Raw genomic sequence first — 12,756 nt, 5'->3', positions numbered from 1 at the left:
CGACGAAGAGAACTAAGCAACCAACGTTATTCATGGTACTCAGGAGGGGAACTCAACCCATACTGGTTTTTTCCTCATTTTTTTCTCTCAGACCAACAGGCAGGAGGTTTGCATGCCCAACATTTCAGCAGCCCATAAGGCCCTTGACCTCCTCATTTCTCTCAATCGCCGGCCTAGCCCCCGTCAGGTCCAAGAGCCCAAAGGACATAAACCATATGGCTCGCCTAACACTGCACCGCAATCCGCGCAAGCTAGCCTTGGCTCTAGCCAAGCCAAGCAGCCCAAGCAATGGTCCCTGCCACAACACCTTATTGGCCCATGCCGAGCTGGCTCCTGGCCTTTGCCAGTCGACGTGCCGTACCACCTCGACAGCTGCCCCGTGACAGCACTATCCAAGAAGAAGACAAGGAAAATTAATTTTTTCTTACCTCAGTGCGGAGCGGAGAAGACGAAGAAAGCAATGAAAGACGATCCTTTGCATGTGCAAGATGTAGAAGATTGCTAGAGGAGGGGGAACAAATATCGTTTAAGCTCTCTCTCTCTCTCTCTCTCTCTCTTGTAGGGTATAATAAATCGTTCTCCAAAGTTGATTTGATAACCCACTTAAGGTGAACTTAAATAGGCTTTGAGAGAAATTTATTTCCCTTTCCTAGAAGGATCTAATTTCCTATTATAGAGAGAATCAACATCAAAATAGGAAACAATCCTACGTTTCATAAAGCAAGAAAATCTCTACACCTACTGCCCTTTCCTACGAGCAGCCTAACAGGTGTGAAGGCATTTGTGGAGCCAAAAATAATCAAGAGGCGACATGTGGATTTTTGGGCAAAAAGGATAAAATTACCCTTGATGAGCACCAGAATTCCTACGCGTGAGCAGTATACAAACATCCCACAATCAACTCAAAAGTGCCCAAAATAGGTAACAAATTCAAAGTTATTTCATCCATCCATCCATCCTATATTTTCCACAAGGTAATTATTTCATAACCTTCAAAACATTTCATATAAATTGAGTTAATTGGCTAATTAATGGATTTATTCCTAATTAATCCATTAATTACCAATTAAATCACCCATTTCACACAAAAATACCCCAAAGGGCCGACCTTTACTCAAGAGGGGGACCAGCCATGTACCATATATTCAACATCATTTCCTCTAAAAACCTAAGTCCACACTCTTGCAAAACTCCAAAAACTCTCTAAACACTTTTATCTCTAAATTCTAACTTTGGCTTCAGAGGTTCTTCGGCCAAAGCACCCCCCCCCCCCCAAAATCATCATGGGTGTGTGAGGCTCTTGGCCTTGACCCTAAGGTGTTAATTGTTTTGTAGGTGAAGGAGGCGGAAATTTGCATCCACAATTTAGTTTAGATCAAATCCCACCAAAGGTGGATCACGAATTTCTAGCCTTAGAAATAGGTGTAATTGAGTCTTGTATTTGTATAAATACCTTGTATTGTTGACAATGAGAGCAATTAGAAAATCATTCACCCAATTGCTTATTATTCAAACCCTAGTCAATTCGCCCTTCAATCTTCCTTTGGTTTCTGAAGACGTTGTAAAGGTGTGATTTGTGTGACAGCCGTTTAGGGGTTTCAATTAATTGTAATTTGTGCCTATTACCTCCAGATCAAGAAATTGATCACTAGAGCATATGTACCCAACCGGCATCCATGAAAGTGGCCTAGCAATGAAATTCTATTGTTTCCTTCAAAAAAAAAAAAAAACACAAAAAAAAGGTAAGTGATCGTGGACTTGGAGGCATAGACCAAATTAACATCTGATTTTGTGTCTATTTAACCAAATACAATATGTCTATATGAACATAAAAGAGATTCCCCTGTCATTGACGATAAGTTGTTTATACTATAGTATCGTTTACGATTAAACATATATATTGTTTATTCAAGATTACCGAAAATAAGTTCAAACTTCTCTTCCATTTTGACTGGTTGGAAATAGAAAGAATAACCTAAACGAGAAGATTTGATCAACTATTAGTTAAATTTTAACATGAATTAAAAATAAGGGTGGTGCTACATACATTACATTCATGCACTAAATAATGTGATATAATTTATATCATATAAACTTTTATTACAATTATTAATTAAATTTTAACATGAATTAAAAAACATATTTAATTGGTGCCATATTATTTAGTGCACAAATTTAATGTGTGTAGTATTATTCTAAAAAAAATTGATATATCACTTTAAAAATTGATATAGTTTTTGGTACTAAGTGCATGAGAGACAGCTGCTCGTGCACTCTCATACAAATTTTCACAAACTTCCAAAATTTGGCATTTTCTTGAATTTATTAATGAAACAATATCCATGATTAAAATGTGAGTCTACAACATAATAAAAGAGAAGACCCACGTACGATGCTGATTATGTGTATATTTTTGTTGGATATTTGAGAACATGATAGGGGTGAGCAATGTTACTTTCTCTTGGGATAGGTGGATCTAGTAATATATATTGATGTTTTCACATTCCTACCTGCTTTGTAACATGGACAACCAGTTCTTGTAATATACTAAACAATTTGATTAAGGAACCTAATTAATGTGAAAGCAGTACTAGAAGGATCCAAGAAATTAAGTGAAACTAAGGATCTGAGAAATATGAATCAGGCAAGTGAAATTAGATTGCCTTGTATATGTTAGCAAGGGAAGTACATATATAGCAGGCACAAATTATAACTCTCGGTAGCGGATGAGAGAGAGTGTGTGTTATTTGAGAATTAGATTAGTCACTGATTGTATATTGGAAATTAGGTGAACATATAGAGGGGACACTGCGAGCCATTCCTAACATAATCTCATTATATAAATATCATAATCTGACTCATTCATTCTCTTTATCATTGTGTAAAGATTATCTCTAATAAGTTTCATTTGATTTGAAGATCATTCAGATGGTTAATCGTTAAGATATTGTTTGTTATTGTAATCATCGATTTGTTCGACACATATGGATTGCTAAATGGTTTGTAAATTAAATAAATTTTCTAAAAATAATTTTTAAATGATAAAAAAAAATGAACTGTTGGAATTATTACATACGTGCAGTGAAGCGTTTTAATATAAGGTTGTAGCCGATTACTTGTAGGTATTACTTGTAGAGTGGGAGACAGTTTTTGTTGTGGTATGAGCTTATGATAAAGTTAGTGCAGTGAGGATTTTAAAGTGTATTTGGTCATTCAGAAAAGGGGTTGTAAACAATGGTGCTGCAAACTTCTGATTCATATTATTATAGCTTTTATTTTATTTACCAACTAGTTTATTATTTTATGAAAGCTTAATCCTTCTTTCCTCTATCTTTATTTTTGTTTTTGAGGTTTGGATAGATGCACTAGCTGGAATTGGTCTGCATATGAAAAAGTTGACTATAAAATATATGAATATTTCAGCTTCTAGGAAATAAGGTATATACAAGTATGAAGTATCAACACCATGACTACCCTCAGATTTTTGTAGGACTCACCACCAACATATTATTTTGTATACTAATGGCCCCACACACCAATATCATCAACAAAATGTTGAGGCAGTACTGGTCCTTATACCAACCATGGCATATCGATCTATTTTCGTAAGTATTTTATATAGTCAACTTGAGATAGTGGATCGATCATCCATAAACCCACCAAAATTAAAGAAAGTATTTCTTCTTTTTCTTTTTTATCATTATAAAGCGAACAGTTGTATGGTGTGCAGCTATTCATGTCTAGGATCACCCAGAAAAGATATAGAGCTTGAAAGTGTTCACAAGATGCTCCAGAACCTTGCGGTAGCTGGGGCAGTAACTACTTAGTACTAGCATCTCTCTAATCTAACTAATGTAAATCTTAAACTACTTTTTTTATGCAGATATGGATGAGTCTAATTGGCCAAATGCAGTATCCGACACCCATTGCGCTCGAATCAATTCTGTTTCCTCATAGATAAGAGTATTTCATAACATCATCTTGTTTGAAAAAAACTACCAATTTTTAATATATTATTCAACATTTGTTGTCTATGGAATTTGAACTCAGTGCATTGTCTAATAAAATAAAAAATTGATGTTACTAAACTAAATGGTCATGAACTAAGTACTTAGTTGTCGCATATCTATTCAAAATAATTTGTCTTAAAGATGGAATATCTTCTCCTTCACAGAATAGTTTCGAAGAAATCGTAATAAGCTAATATCCAATCTAAAATGCTAGCTCAAGTCCATGTACGATTCAAGACACAAATTTCACCGTAAAAAAGTTATTAACGACTTCTAAATGTAAAAGGGGTAAAGAAGAATCACATGTTAAGAATTATGTCTAAATTGTTATTAGGCTTTACCCTTACTGAAAGGTCTCAGCGATGCGTAGTCAATATTGGGATTCAAGATTATTGCAAAATTTCTTTTGAAGATAAAATCTCTATATTCTTATAGCACTCATTCTCTTCAAACGTGTCATCATCATTCGAAAATACTGTTGAACGAAAAAGGGAAAGGGGCGCATACTACTACGAAACCATTTATTAGTGTCGCTATGATAACCGACAAGAAATGTATATTACTGTCGGATATTAAGCAAAATCCGACAGAAAATGAATGTCATGGCGGATATAATAAGCGACAGAATTGCCAGCGTCAGGAAATGAATTTTCCGATAGAAAATACTCTAAAACCAACAGAACTTCTAAAATCGACAAAACTTGTGTCAGATATAATCGACAGAGAATATATTATAATGAATAAATAAGAGCATTCTCTATCGGATAAAACCGACAAAGATTACTCTAAAACCGACATAACTTGTGTCGGATATAACCGACAGAGAATTTATTAATAATGAATAAATAATAGCATTCTCTGTAAGATAAAACTGACAGCAAATATATTAATAATAAAAAAAATATAAAAAGCTATTTGGTTTCCAAGGGGGTTGATCAACTACATAATACCGTTGAAAACAGAGAAGATAGCATAACACCATTGAAACAAAATGACGAAATCAGCCATCTGCATGAAAATAGAGTTGTGTATCTGAATCGTGCACAAATCCATATCATTACCAAGCAACATATGCCTAATAAAAATCAACAAACTACCCAATAATTTTTGTTACATTTAAATATTTTTTTACCTTGCAGTTGGGCGCGGCATGCTTTTCCAGTGCAGAAGCTTGGGACTTGTAGATGGAAACGTTCGTTGTCATGACATCTTTCCTTTCCATGCCTTCTTTCCTTGGGAAGCCACCCACCATCACGGCGATGTTGACTCCAGTGCATGCCTCTACAACATCAGTTGTAGGAACAACACCTGATACAATGCACAACAAGTGCCAATTACATCAAACTCCACCATAACATACACACATAAAAACACAGTTCCATATACAGATAACAAATCAGTCGAGTAATTCTATTCGATATTTACCTTTAAGCAGAGGGAAAGTGGCACCCACCAACTCCATCTTGACACCATTCAAAGCCTCAGCAGCCGGTGGAATATCGAGCAAGTGCAGAATCACTGGCTGATCCGCTCCGAGCATGATTCCCGTTGCGATCATTGGCACAAGCGCATACCCAATTTGTCCTTCAAATCCACAGTATAAACAGTTTCCCACATCCCTCACTCAAAAATCATCCAAATTCACAACTCATCCAAAGGGGGAAGGAAGGGGGAGGAGGAGGAGAGGTGGGGGGGGGGGGGGGGGGGGGGGGGGGGGGTGGTGTTGGGGGTGGTTAAGGAAGGGGGAAGAGAGAAGGCATCGGCACAAGGAAGAGTTGGAGGGGTTTTATTTTCGAAAATTTTCATTACTGTTGGTTAAAACCGACAAAAACATTTTTTGAAATATAAACCGACAAAAAATTTTCATTACTATCGCTTATAACCGACAGAAAATAAATGGCGGCAAAAATTCCCCCAAAATTTTGTTACAATTTAAAAAAATAAAATAATAATTGTTTGGTTTAATAAATAAATAAATAATATGTATTTAAATTGAATACGTTTTTAAAATTTAAATAAATAATTGTTTGGTTTAATAGATAATAACCCACGTAAATTATGCGATAAAGAAACAAAAAGATAATTGTACAATGAAAATGTCATCACACAAACTATATTTTGCCTAATCAATACTTGAAAAACATAAATAAAAATTTAGCACATATTACTTTTCCCACTTCAAAATTTAGGCAAATTTAACGGAGATATGCATTCTACGAAACTAGTTTTAATGATCTAACCGTCAAACTTGTTTGTAGATTCTCCAAGATCGCATACGTTAAAAATCGCAAAAAAAAAAAAAAAAAAAACCAAAAAAAGCAAAAACATTCAGAGATTAGGTAACGGAACAAAGGTTTTCAACGGTTATAAATGAAAAATCGCAATTTAACGGTTATTTTAGCTCCGGTTTTGATGATTTTTTTACAGCTACTCTCCTCGACCCTATAAGAATGCAATGAACGAATTCGATCTTCAATTTAAAATATTTACACTAGTGGATACCACAAAATCTTATTTTATACTTAATGGAAGTATAATATTAACCCTAAGTGTTTGTTTAATCTACCGTTTTGATGCAATACGCATTCTATGAAACGTTTTTTAACTATCCAACCGTCAAACTTGTTTGTACGGACTCCGAGATCGCATACGTAAAAAATCATAAAAAACAAACATTTAGAGATTCGATAATAGAGCAAAAGTTTTCGATGGTTACAAACGAAAAATCATAATTTAACGGTTATTTTAGCTCCGATTTTGATGATTTTTTATAACTACAGTCCTCGACTCTATAAAAATTCAATGAATGATTTTTTAACCAATATATAACATTTTAAATTTTACCACAAACACTAAAATATTTTTTTTTAACCAAGAAATTTGAATGAACAACAAATTGAAAAATATTTGGCATAAAAATAATAAAATAGTCAATTTATGTCGGTTATAACCGCCATAATACTAAAATAATAACCGCCAGAAACTAAAATAATAAAATAGTCAATTTCTGTTGATTATAACCGTCAGAATACTAAAATAATAACCACCTGAAACTAAAATAATAAAATAGTCAATTTCTATCGGTTATAACCGCCACAATTAACTTAAAAACCGCTAGAATATGTTAAAAATATTTAAAAAAAGAATTCAAAAATGCTGGCGGTTATAATAATTTTATGGCGGTTGCAACCGACACTAAATATCCACCAGGAATTTATGTCGAACATGATCGACATGATTTCGTTGTTATCCGACACTAACTAAATAATGTGTCGGATATCTTTTATCCAACATAATGGCTTATTAAACCGCCACCATCATCCGACACCTAAAGTTAATATTGTAGTAGTGGCAAAAGTATGCCCGTAATATGTAAGGACGGTGAAATTTTTCAAGGAAAAACTTTGTCCATTTTAAAATTTTTAGAGCAACACATGCATTGAAATTAATATTAGAGGCGGAAATAATGCAAGCATAAACTCAAAATAAATCTTTATCCATGAAAGTCATAAGCCTAGCTAGTGAGTATGAACCATGACCCAACACAAATTGACAGAGAGAAGAAGGATGAAGCTTTTTACTTTTAAAGCTCATGTTTGTTTTCACAAGGTTATCGCTCAAAGGGAGGGGGGGGAGTTGTGCCTTTAATTTCTCTGCTTGCTTCTTGGATTTTTACATTTACTCCATGGATGTTTTGAATGGGATGTTCAAGTTCTAAAAGGATGGAATCTCTAAGTCTCCATACGAGGGTGAGATGTGAATAGGAGATGGATGATCTAGGAGACTATTTGGTGCTAGCTAAATCTCTTCTAAATGGCCGGCCTACTTGAGAGGAAAGGGAGAGGTGTTCCTCCAAATTCCTTCTCACAAAGTCCTAGTGGTGTTAACGCCTTAGTTCCGCTTTTATATGCCTTTCTAATTTTAACGATCTCAACCATACTCAATTAAACTATTTAATTATGTTATATTTCTTCAATCTCATTCTTCCGATCCATTAGGTTCTAGTTAGTGAGGCAATAGGCGATTGTAACTCTTACTAATCGATTGTGAATTAAAACTTACTTTTAATTCTCCCTATAATGAAGATTAGTAATTGCTAATCTTCAAGTTCCCACAAACCATGAGTGACCTATCAGTATGTCATGGCTACCCAAGCTTAGTATAAGTGATGAAGAACCTATTCAATTACAATTGCAATGTAATACGGTCCTTCTCTAGCTAATTCAATACTCTTAATTACATTGTTTGGTTGGTAGTCATTCATGTCTACTATCCAATGTGATTATTTTATTTATAATTCATGTGAATATGGTTTGGTACATTCTTTCTAAATAATATTCATACATTTTGGCCAAAGACTCCTGAATCATAGCACATAGTATTCACCTTTTATGATCAAGGGTTAGAGATCCCTTGTTGTACATTCATATAAATATATATATATGAGTAAATCAATGATCCAAACAATGCTAGAACATGCCCAAAATGGAGCATGGTCTTTGTTACATTGTTAAATGACCAAAGATGTCCCCAAAAGGTAATTGTGGTATCTCAGGTCAAATGATTACTTTGCATTATTGCAACTTATGATTTCTTACATGACATGTATATAAGAACTCTTTGTTAATCGTTATTCAAAGAACTCAATAACCTTTTGAGTACCTATGTGTTTGTCTTATTGTCTAACACTGATGACTTGAGACAAGTCATACTCACGATTGTGTTGAAATAATACATACTAGCGGCAAATTGTTAATGCCCAATTGATAGTCCTATGACTACGAACGTGTTAGGAATTAACATAAGAGAAATGTCTCATTGATCTAACTTCCTTAGATCACTTGTCACTTAGGTTAATTCCATTCCTTGAATTCTATTTTGATTATACATACGATATGTGAGAATAGTGAATAAGAATAAGCATTGCCTTCTGTTGAATTAACTAAGAGTTTAACAACATAAAACTAAAAGCAACCACATCAAATGAGTGACCTTCAAGGCATAAAAACAATTTTACGATGAAGTAAATAGTGTTCAAGTACTCTTTTGATCTTTGACTAACAATAAAAGTACTCTTTTGATCATTCTTTGCCTGTCTATAATAGTAGAAGATGCTTCTCCTACCAAGAACTTGGCCTCTCCACCACTGCAATTTGTTTTCTTTTTCTTCACTTTTTCCTCCTTAATTTTTGTCGTTTGTCGGTAATGATGCATCCTCCACCATAATCTTGATCCTTTGCAACTTTTTACTACGTTAAACATGCAGTTTAACGGATTCAAACCCAAGAGTAATGATCAAAGGAGAAGGTCAAGTCTTCATGTTTGTGCTTTACAAATGGCATCTCTTCCTTTCCTGTTACTTTGATTAGCCCACATGCGTGAAGAAACAAATTAAAATGAATAAGATTTTTGTGGAGTAATAGAGAAAGTGAGTATGTAGTTTTAAGAACTGGATGGTAGTTTCTTAATTACATCTTTTTGTCATGTTTGTTACCTTTTTCTTAACACACTTCCAACGTAGCCGTCTTCATTTGTCTACTTGTTCACCTCACCAAATTAAAAGTAAAAAAGAACTAAGGAATCCTTTTATTTAACTTATCCAGCATCCCTAATGTTCCAAAACAACCTGGACGGCATCAATTCCATAAGAGCACTTCCATCGACGGTGGGATAGGCCAGCACACAGCCAAAAAAATGGCCCGACACCTAGGGAACTCCTTCCAGCCCAGCAGATTGCCTGCCACTTGGCCCAAGCTGGTCTCCAGGCTAGCCCAAAATTGACAAACCTTGGGACCGGCCCATCTGACGCTATGCTGACACCAGCATGATGTCGACCACCTTTTTTTTTTTTTTTTTTTTGCGCCAGAGAGGGAGTTGTTGTGGAGGCTGAGGAGCGGAGCTGGTCAAGGCGGGAGAGGGTGTCGAGAGGGAAGGAGCCACAGAGGGAGAAGGACAGGAGGACAAAGCGGACGATGAAGAGGTGTGGAGATGCAGAAATTAAAAATATTTGAAGGACATGAGGTGTGGATGTGTGGAGGTTTGGAGGCGGCGGTGAGAATGGAAGGGAAGTGCAGGGGTGGAGACGCAGAAATTAAACCCCAAAGCTCAGCTGCTCAGCCTGCAGCACTAACTCTTAGCTCTCTCTCTCTCTCTCTCTCTCTCTCTCTCTCTCTCTCTCTCTCTCTCTCTCTCTCTCTCTCTCTTCCGGTTTTATTAGAGGAGGATGATGAGGATAACAATTTGGTTCGACGATGAAGAGGTGTGGAGATGCAGAAATTAAAAATATTTGAAGGACATGAGGTGTGGAGGTGTGGAGGTTTGGAGGAGGCGGTGAGAATGGAAGGGAAGTGCAGGGGTGGAGATGCAGAAATTAAACCCCAAAGTTCAACTGCTCAGCCTGCGGCACAAACTCTCAGCTCTCTCTTTCTCTTCTGGTTTTATTGGAGGAGGACGATGAGGATAACAATTTGGTTCGCTCAGCGTGCATATTTTAATAATAATAATATTATTATTATTATTTTATTATTTTATTAAAAAGTCAGAAAATAAAAGTCAAATTATTATTTTATAATAAAAATTAATAAAATTGACTAGGCTATTTAGTTTTAGGGATGAAGATGCATTTGGCCTATTATTGTTCAATTGAGGTCTATTACTGTTCACTAAGTGGATAAATGCGCTGGATGTTGGTGCATTTGTGTTAAGAGTGGAACTGCTTTAAGACTAAGAGAGTGCCCTCTCCACAAAATTTTACAATGATGTGGAGTGATATGAGATATTCTAAAATTTTTAACAAGTAATTCCTATTTTGTTGTATTTTTATAATAAAAATCTAACACTAAAAAATTCGAAATATCTTATACTATGTAGTAATCTCATCACCTCCATCTATTAATTAGATGTGTTTAATGACCGCTGCACATTGTTTTTACCTGGAGAATTCAATCACTTTCATGGTCTTTTTTATAAACTTTCAAATGTCACATCAAATCAATGTTCCATTATACAATAAAAATACCAAGTATTTTTGCAGGCCTTCTACTTTGATTTCACAGTTACCAATAATTAGGCCAATTTGGAAATTAAATATTGTACTTTTTCTTTACCTAAAAAATAGGACAACGCTCTGTATTAGCTTCCCTGAACCACCCAAATGATACATTTTCACAAATATTATAAACCAATATTTACAGAAGAATGATATAGGATAAAATCCCATAAAAAAGGGGAAAGAAATATCCCTCATTTGAACTACAGCAAAACACCAGCAAACTGATTGTATCTTCTCTCTTCGTTTTGCCTTCTTTTGATTTCTTCTGCACATCTCAATGTGCTCTCTATGTGGTACCCTCCTCCAATGCTAACTTCTCTTTCCAAGTGACAACAATAGCTCTCAAACACACTCACATTCACATGCAATTTGAACCCCATTAAGAACAAAAATTCAAGCTCCAACTTGTTCAATTCATTGGTTGTCAATCCCCCAACTCTTGCAAAGTATGAATTTCTGTAATTCCTGTCAAGAAAAAAAATGTATACTTCATATTAGAACTTTTGTTCACATATAAGCGATATTGTGAAAGAGATCAATCATAGGATCTCGGGAACTTAAGGAAGGGGAGAGAGACTTACATGTCTTCCACGTACTTGGAAGCCACCATTATAGTTGTGATGAGGAGCCTATGGACATTAGTGACATTGATCTTAAATGCAGGATTGTTCTGGCAAAACCGATCAATATACACATACGCAACAACATACACAGACGGCCCAGCTCTTGTGTACCTGAAAATCCTCTCTAAGTACGACTGAATTGTCAGGTCAGGAGTCTCATGACACTCAAAAATCCTAGTCTTTTTCATGTCCTTGGACATGTACCGAGGGCTGCTGCAATTCTTGGCAATCCTCTGGTTCCTTGCCATGTTTCTCTCAATCAGAGAAGCAAGAACATTAACCACTAGTGGGGTTTCTGAATTATCTTGGTATGAGTAAGAATACAAATCTGACCTAAGTTTTCTTGGAGAGATCATCAGAGAAGTTGATGCTGATGATGAAACCATATTTCTGTAAATTGTATGTGATCAAGAGAGAGAGAGAGAGAGAGGGGGCTTAAAATTTTGAGGTTTTTGTGGTGAGAGAGGTTTAGAGGGAAAGAATATATATACAAGTAGGAAATGGAGACTAGAGTCAAGTGATATTGGTTCGAGACATTTGGAAGGTGGGTGGAAGCTAAAGATGAAATCAAACGACAAAATACGTGTGCCTCCAAATTGTAAAGGGAAAGTACAAACAAACAGCTCAGCTTTATCATTGTATATAAAACAAACAGCTCAGCCTAAAACAAACACGTACACTGTGTTATTTTATTTGTTTATTTATTCAGAAATACCCTGTTATGAATTATATAATATTCTCGCCGACAGTTGGTCGGAAGGACAAGAAGGGCATATGGGAAGAGAAGAGGAGGGGAGGAGCATTGATAGGTGGTAGGGTTTCGGGTTGGTGTTTTGGACCCATAGAACGAGACGGCATTTAAAGATTGACTTTTTCCTCGAGATTTGTGACATTGTACAAAATCCAAAGTGGCACTGTACTGGAGTACTGAGTAGTAGTAGTTACACGTGCAATGAAGACCTTGACTCATCGGTGTCAACATACATCTTGGTTTTCAACTTGCAGAACGGGCAATATCTTTTCTGCTTATTGAAAAGAAAAATGAAAACATTAATTTTAAGTAAAAGTAATG

The 12,756-nt window shown here is 35.5% G+C and overlaps 1 protein-coding gene across 1 annotated transcript; it reads right to left on the bottom strand.

Moving 5' to 3' along the window:
- Positions 1-11,084: 11,084 nt before the first annotated feature.
- LOC137735495 (cyclin-U2-1) lies at positions 11,085-12,214 on the bottom strand. The gene is made up of 2 exons (XM_068474927.2): positions 11,643-12,214; positions 11,085-11,526 (listed from the first exon to the last, which is right to left on the bottom strand). Exons 1-2 carry the CDS (start codon positions 12,068-12,070, stop codon positions 11,262-11,264), a joined length of 693 nt encoding a protein of 230 aa, XP_068331028.2. The 5' UTR covers positions 12,071-12,214; the 3' UTR covers positions 11,085-11,261.
- Positions 12,215-12,756: the final 542 nt, after the last annotated feature.

The sequence above is a fragment of the Pyrus communis genome, chromosome 7 (genome assembly GCF_041283825.1).
Source record: "Pyrus communis isolate YQ-2024b chromosome 7, ASM4128382v1, whole genome shotgun sequence".
In the NCBI taxonomy this organism is placed as follows: Eukaryota; Viridiplantae; Streptophyta; class Magnoliopsida; order Rosales; family Rosaceae; genus Pyrus; species Pyrus communis.
The sequence above is the reverse complement of the archived record's forward strand: the minus strand, read 5'-3'. Positions and strand labels throughout refer to the sequence as shown.